The 20,721-nt window shown below is 38.3% G+C and overlaps 1 protein-coding gene across 2 annotated transcripts in view; it reads right to left on the bottom strand.

The window, feature by feature from the left end:
* Positions 1-369: 369 nt before the first annotated feature.
* Positions 370-20,721, bottom strand: part of lamb4 (laminin, beta 4) — a 120,739-nt gene continuing 100,387 nt past the window's right edge. For both annotated transcript variants that reach the window (XM_043713613.1, XM_043713614.1), the window contains exons 29-35: positions 17,652-17,855; positions 17,067-17,211; positions 16,092-16,299; positions 12,497-12,635; positions 7,185-7,361; positions 5,460-5,610; positions 370-777 (exon numbers count right to left, since the gene is read on the bottom strand). In XM_043713613.1, the coding sequence (XP_043569548.1) occupies positions 638-777; positions 5,460-5,610; positions 7,185-7,361; positions 12,497-12,635; positions 16,092-16,299; positions 17,067-17,211; positions 17,652-17,855 (1,164 nt within the window). In that variant the 3' untranslated portion in view covers positions 370-637. The remainder of the gene's footprint in view (positions 778-5,459; positions 5,611-7,184; positions 7,362-12,496; positions 12,636-16,091; positions 16,300-17,066; positions 17,212-17,651; positions 17,856-20,721) is intronic.

Raw genomic sequence — 20,721 nt, 5'->3', positions numbered from 1 at the left:
TAGTATTGTGGATCAACCTACAACACATAGATTACAGCCGTTCAAGAAAGCAACTCACTGCCACCTTCTCAAGGGCAAACATGGATAGGCAATTAATGCTGGACAGTCAATGATGCCCATGTCCCACGAATGAATTTTAAAATTTGCAAAGATTGTTAACAAGTAATCTTAAGGAAAGAGAGCAAAGTGTAAAGTCATTTTGTCAGGAAATTATGTCAGTTTATGGACATCACAATTGATTAGGAGTCCAATGCATTGAGGATACATTCCTTCTTGTGCCTTTGTAAATGGTTTATTAGCAACCAGATGGAATGTTAACTGTTTGCACGGTGCTCAAAATTGTTGTTTTTATTGCAACCTGTAACTGTACAACCTCCAAATAATCAACATGCTGAATGAATACTCAAGGAGACAACATCTGTAAGTTCAGTTTGTATAAATATTAGTGCTATATTGCTCCAGTGATTGGACTGTGAAAAGCAAAACATTCAAAAAATCTACAAGATATCACATTTCCACATCAATATTAGGATTTTGAAAAAGAATTATACACTTTACATTATGTAAGATTTAAAATCTTTTAATTTTAAAAGTTATAAGGATAAGTGATAATATTAAGGGACAAGATTGAAATTTTCTATGGAAAACAGTCAACATAGTGAGAGACCTTGCTGTCAATAAATGCTTTAATGCTGGTCACATTTTGTTCAAGGTCAGACAAGTAATCTTCTTTCTCTTTTATTTTCTGATATCCATCTTGTAACTTCTTCTCCAAGGCTGTAAGTGCAGAGAACTAGATCATTTAGTATTGCAAGGTAGATCACTAGTTACAATGTATTGTTCTCGCGATTAGATTATCAGTCAACAGTTTTTATTTGGCCCCAATTGCTGCTGACATTAGTGATGCATTTCCTGTGTCACACCCTGATTGGAGATGGTTCAATCTTCAGAGATATTCATATGGTGCCTGTAGCATTATATGAGGCTATCCCAAGTCTTTGGAAATCCAAGCATTCAATTTTGTTTGCTATTCTTCTTCTTTTGGAAAATTAATAATGTTTAATAAACTTTTAAGTAAAGCTTCAATCATCTCTGCAATATAGATTTGCATTATACTGTTGAAAATTACCAACATCTTTTCAAACAGCAGCTTGGACACACCCTGAAGAAAAAGTGAATATTTTTGCAACTTTCACCAGTGAAGATTGAAAAACGGGACTCACAGAAATGAGCACCTCTGCAGCCATTAAGATACATCCCTAAGGCAATCTCCCACATTCAACTTTAATTCTCCACTGCTGTTTAAGCTCCATTCATGACCTAGGAATCCTTGCTCTTAGGTAAGTAGCTGTTTTAACACATGTTCTACCTTCTAAACATAATGACCCAGTCAAACTGGGGAGAAAATAATTTTGGTATGCTTTTCAAAGTTTGTTTGTTTTGGTCCAAGCTTTATGTGTGACAGATAACTTCTAGTCATAGTGAACTATTGGGATCAATCAAATGTACATGGATACTGCTGCCCATTATTGCTAGTTTGATCGTCTTTAACATGGTGAGAGAATGATTTGTTTAGAAAGAAATCTTGTGGGTGTGGGCTGCGCTGGCAATGCCAATGTTTTTAGATTAGATTACTTACAGTGTGGAAACAGGCCCTTCAGCCCAACAAGTCCACACCGACCCACCGAAGCGCAACCCACCCATACCCCTACATTTACCCCTTACCTAACACTACGGGCAATTTAGCATGGCCAATTCACCTAACCTGCACATCTTTGGACTGTGGGAGGAAACCGGAGCACCCGGAGGAAACCCACGCAGACATGGGGAGAACGTGCAAACTCCACACAGTCAGTCGCCTGAGGCGGGAATTGAACCCGGGTCTCTGGGCGCTGAGAGGCAGCAGTGCTAACCACTGTGCCACCGTGGCACTCCTAGGTGCATGAGCAGGAGATTGATTAAAATCCTAATTTTACATACAGGTCATTCTGCTATAATGCGTGTTTCATCAGTGTGAATTGGCTATAACGCGACTGATGAATTGTAGATGTTGTTTGGATAAGGCGAACTTTCTAGCGATTTTCTATTAGTGATCTTCTACAGCGATATTCCATAGTGGGATTTCCTATAGCACAAAGCTGCAGAGGAACACAACTGTCACATTATAGCAGAAGGATCTGTATTATGTTGTCATGTGAACTCTCAGTAAAGATTAGTTAAACATTTCCACACATTACACTATTGTTTTGAAAAACCATTAAGAATGATAAGTTTAATTTTTCTGACATTTAGTATTAACTAAAAATTAAAAATAGATTAAAAAAAGGCAAACAATGAGAAAGAGACAAAGAGTCTACAGAGGGATATGGACAGGTTAAGTGAGTGGGCAAAAAACTTGGCAAATGGAATATGGAGGAGTGGAATATTATTTAAAAGGAGAAAGACTGTGGAAAGCTGCAACACATGGATTTAGGAGTCCTTGTTCATGACTGACAAAATTCTAGAATCCACTTTCAGTGGGTAATAGGGAAGGCAAATGGAATGTTGCCCTTTATTTCAAAATGAGTGGAATATTAAAATAGGGAAGTCGTGCTGAAACTATACAAGGCACTGATCAGATCATATGTAAAATACTGTTAACAGTTTTGGCCCTTATCTAAGGAAAGATACTCTCGAAATGGAGGTGGTTCAGAGATGGTTCGCTAGATTGGGAGGGATTGTCATATGTGTAGTGGTTGAATAGATTGGGTCTGTACTCACTGGAGTTTAGAAAAATGAGAGGACACCTTATTAAAACATATACGATTTTTAAGGGGCTTGGCAGGGCAGATGTGGAGAGTTCCAACTGAGAGAAAGTCTAGGACTAGAGGTCATAATCTCAGAGTAAGAGGTTATTCATTTAAGACATGAATGAAGATGCATTTATTTTCATAGAGGGTAGTGAATCTGGATGTCTTTACCGCAGAGAGCTGTAGAGACTGGATCATTAGAATATTCAAAGCTGAAAAAGACAAATTCTTAATCAATACAGGAATCGGGGGTAATGGGGAAAAGGCAAGAAAATGGCATTGAAGATTATCAGATGATCTCATTGACTGGTGGAGCTGAATGGTCTATGTCTTGTCTTACTGTTTAAAACATGTAAATTCTGTCTTATTCCGCTCTTAGACTGGGATATTCCCCAAAATCCTTAGCCAGCAACTTCCAAATGCACATCCACTTCTAATTGGAAGGACAAGGGCAGCAGATATGTGAGAACACCATTACCTGCAAGTTCCCCTCCAACCCATTCACCATCCTGACTTGGAAATCTATTATTGTTCCTTCACTGTCACGAGATCAAATTCCTAAAGATCTCTCCTCAATGGCATTGTGGGTCAACTCACAGCTTTGTGGACTGCAATGGTTCAACAGGTAACTCACCACCACCTTCTCAAGGGCAATTAGGAATGGGCAATAAATGCTGGCCCAGCCAGTAACACCCATGTCCCACGAGTTAATAAAAAAAACTCCATGATGGCAGCTGTAACTACAGAGGAACCTCAATTATCCGAATGCCTCGGGCGGAGAGTACTTTTTTCAGATAATTGAATGCCGGTAAACACAGTTTAGCGATCTTGTCTGGATAATCAGTTTACACTGCTGGTGTATTATTTAAACCCAGCTGCACACTATGTCAGAGTCAAGAATGGCCCTCACACTCAGCCAATAAGGAGGACATAGCCACTTCAAAGAAAGCAAGCTGGAGATCTTCATGGATGATATGGGTGGAGGTGGGGGAGACAACCTCACAATGGCACGCCACTGGAACATGCCAGCCTGGATCCAAATCTCTACACAGTTCAGGGCTGTGCCTCAGGTGAAGTGGGATGCATGGCATTCAGGAAGAAAGTCAGTGATCTTCTATGCTCCAGAATGGTAAGAGCCCATAATCTTTTCACTATTATCATACACTCACAGGGTCACTAACTCTGCCACTGCACTTGCCTCTCATTAAGGCTCAGGAACTGCAGCTCTCACTGTTGCACACAAGATACGTACTCAACACCTCTCACCCACCTCAGCCCATGTAACTAGTCACCCATGCCTTCCTCTGCAATCCTACTCACTCACTGCGGATTGCAGTGGGTTTCTTTGATTAGGAAGGGAAACTGACATAATCAGGCTGGTGAGCCTGATGTCAGTGGTGGGGAAGCTGTTGGGAGAAAGTACTGAGAGATAGAATTTATTCATATTTGGAAATGAATTGACTTGTTAGTGATAGGCAGCATGGGTTTGTGCAAGGAAGGTCATGTCTGACCAATTTGATAGAGTGTTTTGAGGACGTGAAAAGAATGATTGATGAGGGACGGAATGTTGTCTATATGGACTTTAGTAAAGCTTTTGACCAGATACTGCATGGCAGGCTGGTACAGAAGGTACAGTCTCATGGAATCCGTGGTGAGCTGGCTAGATGGATACATAACTGGCTTGGTCATAGAAGATAGAGAATAATGGTGGTAAGGTGCTTATCAGAATGGAGATCAGTAACTAGCAATGTTCTGCAGGGATGTTACTTATAATATATATAATTGATCTGCAGGAAAATATAGGTAGTCTGATTAGTAAGTTTGCAGATGATAACAAAATTGGCAAAGTTGCAGATAGTGAGGAGGATTGTCAAAAGATACAGTGGGATATAGACAGATTGCAGATCTGGGCAGGGAAATATCAGATGGAGTTTAATCCAAACAAATGCAAGGTGATGCATTTTGGAAGATCAAATTCAGGTATGAATTATACAACAAAATAGCAGAACCCTTCAGGGTATTGACATACAAAGGAATCTGGGCGTATAGGTCCACAGATCTCTGCCTGCTTTCATTGGCTGGGGCATCAAATATAAAAGTTGGCAAGTTATGTTAACAACTGTACAAAACTTTAGTTAGGCCACATCTGCAATATTGCGTGTTGTTCAGGTCACCACACTACAGAAGGATGTGGATGCTTTGGAGAGGATGCAGAGAAGGTTTACTAGGATGTAGCCTGGTCTGGAGGGTTTTGGTTGTGAGGAGAGGTTGCATAGACTCGGATTCTTTTCACTGGAAAGACAGAGGCTGAGGCTCGACCTGATAGAGGTCCACAAATTATGAGGGCCATTGATAGGGTGGGTAGTCAGAGGCTTTTTCCCAAGGTGGAAAGGTCAATTACAAAAGGGCATAGGTTTAAGGTGAGAGGGGCACAGTTTATGAGAGATGTGCAGGTGGTGGATGTCTGGAATGCACTGACGTTGGAGATAGTGGAAACAAGCACGTTAGCAATGTTTAAAGTGTATCTTGATAGACACAAGAACATGAGGTGAACAGAGGGATAGAAACCACACTTGAAGAATAAGTTGCGGGTCTAAATAAGGAACAGGAATTAGTGCAGGCTTGGTGGGCCGAAGGGCCTTTCCTGTGCTGTGTTATATTATTGTATACCTGTAATTCTTTGTAGTTTTTCTTCCAGGTCTTTTGCTAAATCAGCAGCGTCTTGTTGCAGTTGTTCTGCTTTCTGTTTTCCATCAGGTGGAATCTTTTGAATATTGATGTTGCTTAATTTTACGTAAGTCTCGTTCATTTTTTGAAATTCCTTCAGTAATCAAAACATAAACAAGCCCTCAAATAAACCGGGTCATTTACAAGTAGCAGATTAAAAGTAAAAGACAGTTAAGTGAGAAAAATGGTTTAAATATAAGACAATAGAACCTTAAACAGGCTCCACTGAGCTTAAACATGCTCATCACGAGAGCAATTTAAAACCAATTTCATTGTTCTGTTCTTAATTTATACTCTTCTACATATCTTTCTTTCAAATGTTTACGCCTTTCCCCCAAAAGTGGTCTATCTGACTTTGGTCTAACTATTACTTTGTAATAATTTATCATTATTGCTTTTTCCTCCATATGAGTTCAACTTTGGTTTCTTTTCTGATAATTATCATCACTCCTCATTGCTGGCATTGGCCAAATGCGCTATCCAGATGTGAAAAGATAATATGCTAACTTGCTGTATTTATTTTGAATCAACCTTTTCAGATGTGTTAATACACAGCTCTGCCAGAGTAGGACTGAACCCAGATCCTGGGAATAAGAGTCCTCAAGCTTGTTTTGCCCAGATTTGAACAGGGGACCTGAATGCATCAGATGAACAAGATAACCACAGGATACTGAAACACAATGTTAAATCAGAACTGTTACTTCTTCATCAAACAGAGTCACTGAAATAATGTCATACTGGTGCAATTCAAACCCACACCTCTAGACAAACTTAAACCTAGTATCCTTGACCATTCAGCCAAACTGCCTGCCATACTGGCATGCTGTACTATTGGGTTTTTTGTATTAAGATTTGCTAATTGTTGGACATGTTCCTTACACACAAGTTAATAAACATCATTAAATAAAAATATAGCTTCTACACATAATATGACTTAATATCACATATTGAAGGTCGTAGCTCCATTGTCTGGACGCCTCAGGCCTTTGATGGAGCAGAGAATTTGACAGATGACAGAAAACCCCAAGTGCAATACAGTACCACAGGCCATCCCCTCATCCAGCATGTCGCCTGAGTGCCTGCTCCCTCTGGCCAACTTAGCCTCAGCTCTGACATTCTCAAAGAGGACGTTGTGACAGTGCTGAAGGAAGACAACTTCAAAGATGCACTTCAGAATACCAGCACCTTCTGGTGGAATTCTGTGAGTGACAAGAAGGAGGGGATCTAACCAGGATACCAAGTTGTAAAATTGATTTATCTCCAGCAATAAACTTTGCTGATAACTAAGTTTTGAACCTCTGACAAGAATTTCAAAATTGTACTGCTGAGAATGAAACAGAGGGCCTTCTTAAACTGGCCATATTGTGGATGCTGGACCAACACAGGTGACAAACTACAGAGGTCATCACATTAGAGATTGCTAGATATGGGAAGTACAATCTGTGCTTTAAGTGGAAAGTAGGCCATTGATCCAAGTCACTTTTAATGCTCTACACATCATCCTCTGTTCCATTTCACCTAATCTTATCAATGTATCTAACTATTCACTTTTCCTTACATGTATTTCTAGCTTATTCCTAAATGTGTCAATGCTAGGTGCTTCACCAGCTCCCTTTAGGACTCATTCATTGCATTATAACTTGTCAGAGATAACATTAAAATAATTACTTGCTCAGCTTCCTCTGCGTGAGCTTTTGCTCGGTTCGCTTTCTCCTTTGCCTTTTGTGCCATTATCTTGTTGTTATCCGTCTTGTTTTTCACTTCTTCAGCTTCATTTTGCAGCTTTGTTACATTGTTCATTAACTGCATTAGAGTCTCAAAAATTGACTCAGTTTTCTTTTTAATCTGTCATGAGGCGATTAATATATGAAAATATCAATATTATAAGTAGACAAAAATTGCAAATCAGTGATTTTTTATTGATCTAAGTTTTAATCTTGCAAGACCTTCAAATTAAAACCTCATTTAAAGAGGTGTATTACAACACTAGCCTGGTAACACAAGAAAAAGTAATATATGGAGAACTGAGAAGAGGAACAAAGTGATTTGAAATGCTAAGAAGGTGTATAACAAAATGTTGGCAGGTAAGATAAAAGTTAAATGAGAAAGATTTCTAAACGTAAAAAAGTAATAGAATGTTTTAAAATAGGGTGAAACGCATTATATATGGAAAAGTAAATCATTTGCAGAATGAAATAAGGACATATACTAAATGAGCATTTTGCTTCAATTTTCAAAGAAGAGTATTAAATAAGTGTGGAAACAAGTGTGTAAGAGAAGAAGATGCACTTTTGAGTAAGTTGACTATAGACAGGGGATATCATGGTGGGATTCAAGTTGGAAAGAACGTTGGGCTGACTAGTATATATCATGGAGTTCTGGAAGAAATTAAAGAGAGAAGCAGTAATTGATCAGTTGATAGCTCTCTTGTGTCTGAGTTAGTAGTTTGTAGAGTTGTTTCTCGTTCTAAGGGTTGATTGCAAAAAACAAGAATGAGAATCCAATGCAGTACTGAGAGAAGGTTGGACTATTAGAGGAGCTTTTTTTGGAAGTGAAACTGAGACCCCATCTGTTCTTCCAGGTGAATGTAAACAATCTTAAGACAAAATTATGATCCCTAGACTTTGACCATTGTCTTAATTTAGTTGAAACAGAACATTCTTGGATGAGGGATGGTGTGAATTTTTTTGTGGTTTGTTGACTATATTGGTAAAGATTATAATTGATGGGCAGTATTTGATTAAGGGCTGATATCACATATGTACAAAATAGGGAACAGTGAGGACTGGACTGCATGATGGAGGCAGTGAGGCCTGCAGATGCTGGATGCTGGAGTCAATAGATGTGAAGCTGGAAAAGCACAACATGTCAGACAGTATCCGAGGAGCAGGCAAATCAATGTTTAGGCTGAAACTCGTGGTCTGAAACATTGACTTTCCTGCTCCTTGGATGCTGTCTGACCTGCTGTGCCCTCCCAGCTTCACACCTATTGACTCTGGAATGCATCATGTTGCCAGAATCCAAGTTTTAATCTAAATTTGTTAAGTTTCTTGGAACCATTTGATTTTTTTGTTATTATGTCACTTCGAAGGGCTGCTATGATTTAATTCACTTCATTAGATTTAGTTTGGACTAATTTATTTCAATTGGTCTCAAAAAGAATGTAAACAGCTCATATGGAACATTGAGATATTTAGATAGGAGGTAGAGATCTGTAAGTTGCCTCCTCTGAATAAACCTACCAAGAGATAGGGATTGTGACTTGGTCCAAGCTTTGCCACTTAGCTTAGATCCATTTAACCTGAACTTATACCAAACTCTGCTCAATGACACAGCTGTGTGGCTGGGGATCTATGTCAAGCCCAACTGAAAATCAGTTGTGAGCTTTCACAGCAAAACAGAAAGGAGAAGTCAGACTCTTGCTGTATGCAGACTCGGAGATTCTTCAAGGCTGTAAGTCTGAAAGTAGGTGCAACTGTTCCAGACTGAAGGAATGATTGCTTCCAAATCATAAAGTGGAATGCTAGTGAGGCCAGAACTCGGCTCATAGGAATAAAGCTTTTTTGTGGTGAGTTTGAGATGAACAAATCACCAGTAGGTGCTATGCTGCTGAAAACCCATTCAGACATGCTCAGAAGATTGAATGAAGATGACTTTGTTTAGAAGGACACAGAAAGATTCACACTGGCATGGCACCGAGAACGGAAGCTAGATACAGAGATTCCTTACACTGTGGAAGCAGGCCATTCAGGCCATATAGTCTACACTGACCCACTGTTAAATTGCTGGTAGACATTTGCGACTTGTGATGTAGTTTTGTGCGATTTATATATATTTTAGCACAATCTATTTTTAGAGTTTGGGTTTTGTGGGGTGTGGGTTTTACATTTTGTGTGTAAAGGGATTTAATAACGATCTTGTCAGTATTTCTGGAGACTCTTAAACAAAAACTAGTATGCTAGAGATAATACATGGAGTGTTAATGAGAATTGTTTTGCATTGGGAAAATTTTATGAATGAACCGAGTAAATATCGAAGAACATTAGGCTGCTTTCAGTTGAAAAAGTCAGGATTTGTTTTTTGCCTAGGGGAAATACCCACAGCTTGGAAACATATTGGCTTCAATTTATACACATCCTGACTGGATGTGGATGTATGACACAGTTCTCCTGGAGCAAGGAGTTAGTTCAGATAAGTTAGAAATGGGTCCCTCACTAAAATGTTTTTAAAGTTTGAAGTTCCAGAACCTAAGTGTATGTTTAGAGTTCTAAAGGGGTTATTTGAAGTTTAGGTTCAGTTATGTGAATATTAAAGGGAAAGGTTATCAAACACTTAAGTCTAAGGATTGAAAGCAACAGTTAAGTCAAACCAATAGATCTCATGGAGAAGAGAACTCTCTGGTGTTTGAATATTGTAAAGGGATGTTATTGGGACAGATGGAATATTGTATTTTACTGTGTGTTTTAAAATTTTTAAACTGTGTTATATGTAAATAGCTTGGTTTATTCTATTCAATTTTATATTTTCTTCTATTTTATTGTTAAAGCCAAATATGCAGGATTGCGTGCTTATCATTAGGTGAGAGACCACTTTGATAAATTCGAAAAGAAAAACAAAATCAGATGTATCAAGCTGGATTTCAGTCTGAGATCTGACTTGTACAGTAACAGCGTCAGCTGGGATCATAACAAACTTTAAATTCAAGGCTACACATCTGCTGATAATGTGTATAACTATGACATGAGGGTTTTTGGTTGTGTTAATAGTTTTTCTACAGTCACCAACAGTATTTTGTCAATATCAATTTAACTTTGTTAATGTAAAAATATTCAAAATATGAGATAATGATATGTGATTCCTTTGTTTTGCTCACTGGGAAATGTTATATTTTCTTAATTATAAATCTCTACAGGAATTAATACACTGATCTTTACCTGCAGTTCACATCACAAAAACAGGTTAATGATCATTCTCACTTTGCATTTGTGTTCAATTTGGCTGCCACAATTCCTACATTACACCAGTGCCTGCAGTTTGCAAGTGTTTTGTTGACTGTAAGGTGCATTGGGATGTGTGGTGGTTTTGAAGGACATTATATAACTGCAAATCTTCCTTACTTCATTACCAATGTAACCTATATGCTCAAAATGTCTAAAGCCTAAGCAATGATATATATAAACAAAAATCAAAATCAAAAACTGAATTGTTGTGCGGCAATTGAAATAATTATATATAACCACACTATAAATGCATTGAAAAAGAATGTGTTATAATATTATTGCACTCAGTGACTTGAGAAATAATCCCTCAAAGGTCTATGTTAATCCACTCAGTTCTTTCAGAAACATGAAAAATTATTAACTACAGAACGCTGTTTAACTTCTTTACGGCCAAAGTGCTCCCTTGACAACCTTTCCCATTTCCTTTGCAGTTATTAAACAAGCAGTTATCTGCCACCAGAGAAAATGAATCTAATATATTGTTGCTATGACAGCATTGTGTAAAGCTAATGTAAAATGAGTCTTTCAAAAAGGGAAAGCAAATTAGAAACAAGACTGTATGGGCAGGACTTTTAGTTTTGGACCAGGAACTGACCTCAGGACCAAACTGGGAATTTGACCCTGTGATATATCAAGAGTAGGGACCCCATAGTGATTTTTGCCGAAATTGTCCAATTAGCACACACCTGTACAAACTAAGCATTGCAGGCTGCTTCTCAAAGCTGAGAAATCAAGTCCAACGCTGATGGACAGAAGCCTGCTCTTACAGGTAGGGGACAAAAAGAAAGCTCACCCATTTGCTTAGCAAATTCGGCAGAACTGAAGCAAAAGCATATGGTCACAATTGCTAGACCATCTTTACAACCAGGAAAGCATCAGGTCCTCAGGGCATCCTCTCCTGCTGACCGTTGATTTTTCTGTGCCCTAATCTGCTCCCAAAAAGCTACCTCCAGACAGCTTTCATGCTCCAACTGTTACTGAGGGCCAACAAGCTGACATTCATCCTCTGACAATTGGTGCTTGTGAGTGAGTAGCTGTTCTGTCCCTGCACCAGGTCTCTTCCAGGCTGGCTTGAAGGCAGGATGGTACCAATACACTGATGTGCAGTGCAAAGTTAGGTGCTTGTCTATGACCATTGTCATCAGGGAAAGAAAATTCTGCCCTATATTTTAATAGAAACAGGAATGTATAAAAAAAGTGATTCAGTTTATGCTCCTTTCTAAGAGGTTTACAGATTTTTATCGGAATCTTAATCAAGTGGCATGTGCTAACATCTGTCATCATCCTTCCAAACGATAAATTTTGATTGAAAATTGCTGCAACGTTTAATATTAAGCAATGGGATCAAGGCATGTTAATGCCTACCTGACATTTAGTTTTGTCTCTGGGATGAGTGTCAATGCCAAACTCAACATTTATTTCCCTTCTCTAATTGCCTTTGAACTCAATGCTTCTTATACCATTTCAGAGCATTGTGTGTTGATCTGGAGCTCATACAGAGTAGAAAATGTGTTGCTGGAACAGCGCAGCAGGTCAGGCAGATCCAGGGAACAGGAGAATCGACGTTTCGGGCATAAGCCCTTCTTCAGGAAGGCTTATACCCGAAATGTCGATTCTCCTGTTCCCTGGATGCTGCCTGACCTGCTGCGCTGTTCCAGCAACACATTTTCAGCTCTGATCTCCAGCATCTGCAGACCTCACTTTCTCCCCGCTCATACAGAGTAGACCCGGTAAGAATACCAGATTTCTTTCCCGATAGGATATTACTAAACCAAATTCAGCAATGGTTTTGTGGTCAGATATTATTAACTGAACTTAAATTCTATCATCTGCCATGAACCTTTGTATTAGCACTGGTACATTAGCCTGTGCCTTTGGAATACTAGTCCAATATCATATATGATGATAAGGAAATCAAACATCATTTTAAAATCTATACTTTTGTTATTTATTAATTGAATTGAAGTCCACCCTCCTTACCTGTGAAATTGCAGTATCGGAATTATTTAGATTAACACGGATTCCTATTATTGCATCTGTGACATTTTTTTGCGCTTCTTTAATTTTGTCCAGATCCTCCTGCAGTTCCTCTGGATTTGGGATCTCTTCAGTCACTTTCCTAAGTACACAAACTTGATTGAGTTTTTTGAAGAAGTAACAAAGAGGATTGATGAGGGCAGAGTGGTAGATGTGATCTATATGGACTTCAGTCAGGCATTTGAAAAGGTCCCCCATGGGAATTTGGTTAGCAAGGTTAGATGTCATGGAATACAGGGAGAACTAGCCATTTGGATACAGAACTGGCTCAAAGGTAGAAGACAGAAGGTGGTGGTGGAGGATTGTTTTTCAGGCTGGAAGCCTGTGAACAGTGGAGTACCACAAGGATCGGTGCTGGGTCCATTACTTTTCATCATTTATATAAATGATGTGGATGTGAGCATAAGAGATACAGTTAGTAAGTTTGCAGACCAAAATCGGAGGTGTAGTGGACAGCGAAGAAGGTTACCACAGATTACAATGGGATTTTGATCAGATGGGCCAATGGGCTGAGAAGTGGTAGATGGAGTTTAATTTAGATAAATGTGAGGTCTGCATTTTGGGAAGGCAAATCTTAGCAGGACTTATATACTTAATGGTAAGGTCCTAGGGAGTGTTGCTGAACAAACAGACCTTAGAGTGCAGGTTCATAGCTCCCTGAAAGTAGTTTTGCAGGTAGATAGGATAGTGAAAAAGGCATTTGTTATGCTTTCCTTTATTGGTTAGAGTATTGAGTACAGGAGTTGGGAGGTCATGTTGTGGCTCTACAGGACATTGGTTTAGGACACTGTTGGAATATTTCATGCATTTCTGCTCTCCTTCCTATTGAAAAGATGTAAATCTTTTCTGAAGATTTACAAGGATGTTGCCAGGGTTGGAGGATTTCAGCTAATAGGGAGAGGTTGAATAGGCTAGAGCTGTTTTCCCTGGAGCGGAGGCAGAGGGGGGTGACCCTGTAGAGGTTTATAAAATCATGAGGGTGTGGATAGGGTAAATAGACAAGGTCTTTTTCTTGGGGTGGGGGAGTGCAGAACTTGAGGGCATAGTTTAGAGTGAAAAGGGAAAGACATAAAAGAGACCTAAGGGGCAACTTTTCACGCAGAGGGTGGTATGTATATGGAATGAGCTGCCAGAGGAAGTGGTGGGGGCTAGTACAATTGCAACATGTAAAAGGCATCTGGTTGAGTATATGAAGAGGAAGGGTTTGGAGGGATATGGGCCATGCGCTGGCAGGTGGGACTAGATTGGGTTGGGATATCTGGTTGACATGGACAAGTTGGACCGAAGGGTCTGTTTCCATGCTGTACATCTCTATGACTCTAATTCACATATCAAATTGACCACAATATTGATGTATGATTGAAAGCTGATGAATGATGACCCTTTAATATGCAAGTAGATTCATATCTGATAACTAATGTTAAAACCATGTTGTGCAGAATCTTGTTTATTGGTGGAATCATGCTAGTGACTGCTCAGGGAACAATAGGCTAAGACAGTTGCATATATTTGTTAAATTGAATCATTATGAGATCAATGTAAAGAAACCATATTAATTGGGTAGTGTGCCTTTAGGACTCTGTTATATTTATGATGTTTATAAGATTATTATATTTTTGTATTGTATCTATTGGTCTACTGGATTAGTACATTTTGTGATTGAACAGAGGGGTACGTGACCTGTCTTACAGTCAGTCAGACAGTAAGTCTGAGTAGTTTGATGGTAGGAGGTCAAAGGAGGGATCCAGTTGTTTCACTGAGAGGAAGATGCAAGGGATTTATACTTTGTGACAATGACAGATGTTTAGGAGTCTACAATGGACTGTCTGCCTCCTAAAGTTGCAGAGAAGTGTTAAAGGTATTGAGTTATAAACAGCAGTGCTATAAGCTCTCGATTTGTTTCTATGATGAAAGGGAGTTGGGAGCAATGATAATTAATTTGCATTCTTATAAATACAAAGCCACTGTGTTTTCTTTTGCAATGGGGAACAGGAAGGAGGAAGTCATTGTTGAGTTCAGTTTACAGCCTTCCTTAGAAATCCATGGCTATCACAGACAAACAAGAGTTTTTTCAAGTGTCGTTTGCAACCTTCTGAGAGACAGACAGAGCAGAACATCGAAGCAGCCAGACCTACATCTGAGGCAGAGACAAAACAACTCTTGTTCACCATTCAGAGCATGGATAGGCATTTGCGCTCAGATAAAGGACAAGTTCATGAGGATTTAGAGAAAACTGGAACATCTACTTAGCTAAAGGAAGGAATCTTTAATATAATTTTCATGGCAAACGTCAGTTCTAGGACTGTAGGTTGCCCAACTCGGAAAATAAGAAGCAATCAGCTGACATATTGAGGCTGGGGACAACTAGGAATTATTTATTAAAGGAACTGGGGAGTGTGAAGTATGTGAATTTAAAATAAACTGTTTATTTCTGTAGTTTCAAGTGTAAGTTGCTAACTGCATGAAAACAATGTTTAGTCAATAGTAATTCTTTTGTCATTTGTTTCACAAAAATTTTAAATCTTAAAATCTTGACAGTATTCTTTCAGCTAATATGTGAAAGTTCAAATCTCTTTTAAAAAGATATCTGTTTCTCCATAACAACTTACTTGAACATTTGTGAGCTGCTCATTTCAATTTTCATCGAATTTGCTCAATTTACATGGTGTGACTGAGTCCTTGTCACACATTTGGCTTGTAGTTGGGAATTTCTCAGGTGGGGCTTTGAAATCACATGTAAACAGCCTTAAAGGACTAATTCTAGGTGAATTCTGGGTCTCTAATTCTACTCCTTTATCTTATTGTCTTAAGGCCTATTCCTTAGAGCTATCTTATATTGCAAATTATTTAACTTGTTGTTGACATCTTTGAGCAATACTGGCTCTTTGAAGACGTAACAGTTTTCCATGAATGACTCATCTATCTAAATGAGTAACAGGAAAACAAAATACCATTTGAAAAGTCATATTTTCTGTTTTCTGTGCACCACATTCTCAAAGAATTTTGCATAAAAACTTGGTAGTTGTCTTGTTGGTCTTCGAGTATGATTTTTGCTTTGGTGTATGTCGTATGTGGGAGATGCTGAGTTCAAATCCCAGACAGGCCCTCATGTAATTTCTCTCGCTTTCTGATTCACGGGTGAAGATATTTATCTGTAGAATTCTTTACTGCAAAGGGCTCGCGAGGCTGGGTCAATAAGTATTTTCAAGGCTGAGATAGATTTTAAGCAGTAGGACAATGAGGAGTTATGTGGAAAAGTCAGGAGAGTGGGGTTGAGAATGTTTAAATCAGCCATGATCACATTGAAGGGTGGAGCAGAGGATGGGCTGAATGAGATAACAAGGGAAACATACAGCTCCTTTCCTCCCGATTCTTCTCTAGCTAAGGCTGGGATATCACTGTTTCAACAACTATGGGAATATGTACACAGTTTGGAGCAGAGGAATATTCTAAATAAAAAGTGAAGTGGCTATAAACTGTCAGTTGATGAATGCAGAATAACAACTAAACAAATGAGTTTAAAAAAAACTCTACATACACTGTTTTCATTGCACGTATCAAAAGTGTCTTTGCTTCTTCAGACCACCGGTTCATTCTTTCCAATTCTTTCTCAAGGTCTTTAATTTCAGAAATAATGTTCTGAATTTGTTTGCTTTTGTTCACCAGTTCTTCCCGACTGATGGGTAACTTGATGGAAAGAACATGATTTGCAATTTTTTCAAGATCTTCAGGAGAAACACCGTCAGCTTGAATAGGAAGAGGAAGTGTAAAAATACAAGTTGCTTTGCAAAAGAAATATGGAGGACACATTTCTTAAACAATTTGAAGCAGAATTATGACTTTAAACTGCACTGTCACTATTTGTAGTCAATGGCCACTTTGGCAGAGGGTCCACTTTGGTGTAATTCACACAAGCTTTTATTTTCTGCAGTGAATAAAGCTGGGCTGATATACCATGATATAATGACTGAAATACCAATTATGACAGAGCAGACTTGCCAATTACTAGACAAAGCAATTTTGCAAACTCACAAAATGTATCCTCAAGAGCATGGTGTAACATGTTCCACGCTTCCATTGAATACATTGAAACATAGATGAATAAAGTACCAATTAGCCCATAAACCCTTTCCTTTCAATTTTTTACAAATTACAGAGCCTACTTGCTCCACTTAATCTGCAGAGCAAGTCAAACATTCCTCAGCCAAATGAAGAGGTGTACCATTTACTCATTGCAGAAAATTTGTCTTCCTTAGTTTGACATTTTTAATGCTGCAGCTGGAACCAAATTCTTCTCTATAACATTTGATTATCTCTGCAATTATTCTTTTCTACTTATCAATTTCAGCTTGTTGGTTCTCCTTGTCATCCTTTCTCCTGTCATTTTCTCTTATCTCCCTCCTTTGACTACTGGGTACAGTTCCACAGGTATTCCCTGCTTGTGATAACAATTGAGTGTTTTATTGTCAAGAAAAGGCAAAGACTGCAACAAGGAAGGAAAAGGATGAAGTACCTGAGAGAAACTCTTTCACTTTATCAATGATGGCTTTGGTTTCTTGCTTTTCCTTTTCAAGTTCATCTTTAGACGTAGCTACCTTATCAGATAATTTATTTGCCTTATCCTTAGTTTCCTGTGTCATGTTTCTGAGAGAGTCAATCTAGAGAAAACGAAAGGCTCATTATGAGTACAAACATTTAAAGTCTTTATGCTTACAGAAATGGAAACTATTTATTTTTAAATTAATTCATGGGATGCTGGCATTGCTGGCTTGGCCAGCATTTATAACTAGAGTATCAGCCATGTTGCTGCATCTTATGAGTCACACTTATATCAGGATGGTACATTTGCTTTCCTAAAGGACATGAGTGAACCAGATGGGTTTTTAATAGCAGTCAAATATTGCATTCCATGGTTAACATTAGACTGGCCAGATTTATACTGAACTTAAATTTTAACATGATGGGATTTGAACTCAGAACTGCAGAATTTTAGTCTGCAGTTGTGAACTACTAATGCAGTGACATAACCACTACACCATCACCTCCCCTTGAATGTCAGGCAGTTCTTTATAAAAACCTGAAATTTTAAAGCATTTACCGTGCTTATTGCATTCTGCAATTTTTCTAAGAGATCATTCATCTGGTTTATTGTTTCATTATTTCGTGTGTATGCAGAATTTGCCAGGGTCAGAATTCCAGTACAGTTTGAGGCATTGCATCTTTGATTTCCAAACCTGTCATGGCATAGAGCTTCATCACATTGACTTTCATTACAAGATATATTCCCTTGTCCTCCACAAATCTACAAAATTAATGAGAGAAAGTTTAAAACATGGTGTATCATATGGTAAATGAAAATGGAAATGAAGTTGGTGTCTTGAAACATAGTGTCACAAATATTCATTCTTGTTATTTCTGAGAAGGTGTCATAACATATGGATTATGTCCAATAAGGTAGAATCTCAAAATGTCATCAATACTATCACAGTCAATCCCCTCCACTTCTACAGAAAATGTCTACACTTTTTTTTGTGCAGTCTAAAAGTAGTATTTAAAACTCTTTTCTCAATCTGTATTGTACACATTATCTTGAAATAGTGCAGGCTTGATCACTCTGAACATTAAGAGTTAGAGAAAAACAAGAATGATAAGGCTAATGTGTCTTGTATGCATTATTTTGGCACCTGGAAAAGGAGTCACGAAGCATAAGATAAACAACAAACACATTGGTGCATTGACAACTACTCAAAATTGGATAATAGTGTAATTTTAAAAAGAATTACCTTTCCATGTTACTTCAGCAGTGATAATATTTGATATTATCAAATTCACAATTTATCACTGCAAAGAAAGGGTTTCTGCTATTTTGAGCATATCGACTACCTTGCCAAAATTGCTGAATGCAATCTTTGAATATTGCCCTATTAATACTTAAACTGGGATAATTAGATTTTTAGATTACATTACAGTGTGGAAACAGGCCCTTCGGCCCAACAAGTCCACACCGACCCGCCGAAGCGCAACCCACCCATACCCCTACATTTACCCCTTACCTAACACTACGGGCAATTTAGCATGGCCAATTCACCTAACCTGCACATCTTTGGATTGTGGGAGGAAACCGGAGCACCCGGAGGAAACCCACGCAGACACGGGGAGAACGTGCAAACTCCACACAGTCAGTCGCCTGAGGCGGGAATTGAACCCGGGTCTCCGGCGCTGTGAGGCAGCAGTGCTAACCACTGTGCCACCGTGCCGCCCACAAATGTTTATGGATCAGGTTGCTAAAGTTAAGGAAAAGAGACATTGAAGGACTGAAGGGCAGAGAAGAGAGACAAGGTTAATTCCTTGTTAAAAAAAGGCCTGATTTATGAGAAAAGTGTTGGAGAAATAAAAGGACGTCAAATTAGAAATTGTTGTAGAGGTATGTAAGATTAAAGTGAATGGCAAAACTCCAGTAAGAATAATGCAAAAAAAAAGGGAATGATAAACAGGGACACCACTCAGTAGTTTGAGATAATTTCAAAACCGATATGAGGAAATTCCTCTTTGCAAGTACCAAGCAACATTTCCAAATAGAGCTCAGTCCTAAAAAGAAACAAGGATTGGATATGTTCACAGATGCTCTGCAATGTTCTCAGAGAGAGTGCAAAAGTAGAATATATGTTTCAAGGCACCATTCACAAAACTGTACCATAGTCATGAGAAAATATGCACTGTCAATTCTTTTTTCATTGTCTGATTTTAATACCTGGAAAGTTCATGGACCTAAATGATTGCCAAAGGAGTAAAACTAAGTTAAAATGGCTGCAGTGATCACTAGATCATAGTTTGAGCTAACCTTTATGAAATCAATGTGAAAGAAACAAAAGCCAGTTTGAAACAAAATTAACATTTTTTAATCAAAAGCTGCAAAAAATAACTAACTGAAACAAGTGTGAAGAAACAAAAACAGCAATTGCTGGAAACAACTCAGCAGGTCTGGCGGCATCTGTGGAGAGAAAGCAGAGTTAATGTAATGTTTTGGGTCTAGTGATCATTATTCAGAACAAGTGTGTAGAAACCCACATCTTCAATTTTAGAACATAGAACATAGAATAGTAGAGCACAGTACATACCCTTTAGCCCTCGATGTTGTGCTAAGCTTTTAATCTATTCTAAGTTTAAATTGACCCACACACCCTTCATTTTACTATCATCCATGTGTGTATCCAAAATTATCTGTATTCAAATGAGTTGTGGCAGAACTCATTTGAGTACAGATAGAACTCATAGTCAGAAATCATTTTCAGCTCTGATCTCCAGCATCTGCAGTCCTCACTTTTTCCTCAAAGATAGAGAGTGGACCAAACATGGCTTCCAAAATAAGTTAGAGTAATATTAGATTCACAGAGTGGACGATGTCAAATTTCAAGAAAAAATAGCAAGCCTGATAATTGGGAGGATTTTAGAATTCAGCTGAAGAGGACAAAAAGCTTGATCAAGAGGGGGAAACAAAGTATGAGTGTAAAATTGCAGGGAACATGAAGCTGACCATATGGGCTTCTACAAATGTGAAGAGAAAAAGATTAATAAAAATAAATATATGTCATTTACACTCAAAAATAGAGGAAAATATAATAGGTGACAAAGAAATAGCAGAAGGCTTGAATGCATGTTTTGGTTCACAAACAGGGCACATTTAATCTCCCAGAAATGTTAGGAAACCAAGAGTCTAATGAGAGGGCAGAATTGAAGGAAATTAGTATTATGGAAAAGAAATTATACTAAAGAAATGAATGGAATGAAAGGCTGACAAATCACCAGGGTCAGATAATCTACCTCTCAGAGTAGTAAAGTAAATGGCACTGGAAGTCCTGGATACATTGGTGATTATCTTCAAAAATTCTACAGACTCTAAAGTGGTTCTGATAGATTGGAGGTTAGTAAAAGTAATCCTACTATTTCAAAAGGGACAGAAAGCACAAACAGAAAAATTTACACAAAAATTAGCTTAACATCAGTACTGGGGAAAATGCTTGAATCTATTATAAAAGATGCATTGACATAACATTGAAAGCATTATCAGGCCTGGACTAAAGCCATCATGGGTTTATGAAAGATGAACCAGGTTTATCAAATCTACTGGAGTTTTTTGAGGATGCAAACAGTGGAATAGATAAGGGAGA

This window comes from Chiloscyllium plagiosum, chromosome 23 (genome assembly GCF_004010195.1).
Source record: "Chiloscyllium plagiosum isolate BGI_BamShark_2017 chromosome 23, ASM401019v2, whole genome shotgun sequence".
Taxonomy (NCBI): Eukaryota; Metazoa; Chordata; class Chondrichthyes; order Orectolobiformes; family Hemiscylliidae; genus Chiloscyllium; species Chiloscyllium plagiosum.
This window is presented reverse-complemented; position numbering and strand designations above follow the sequence as displayed.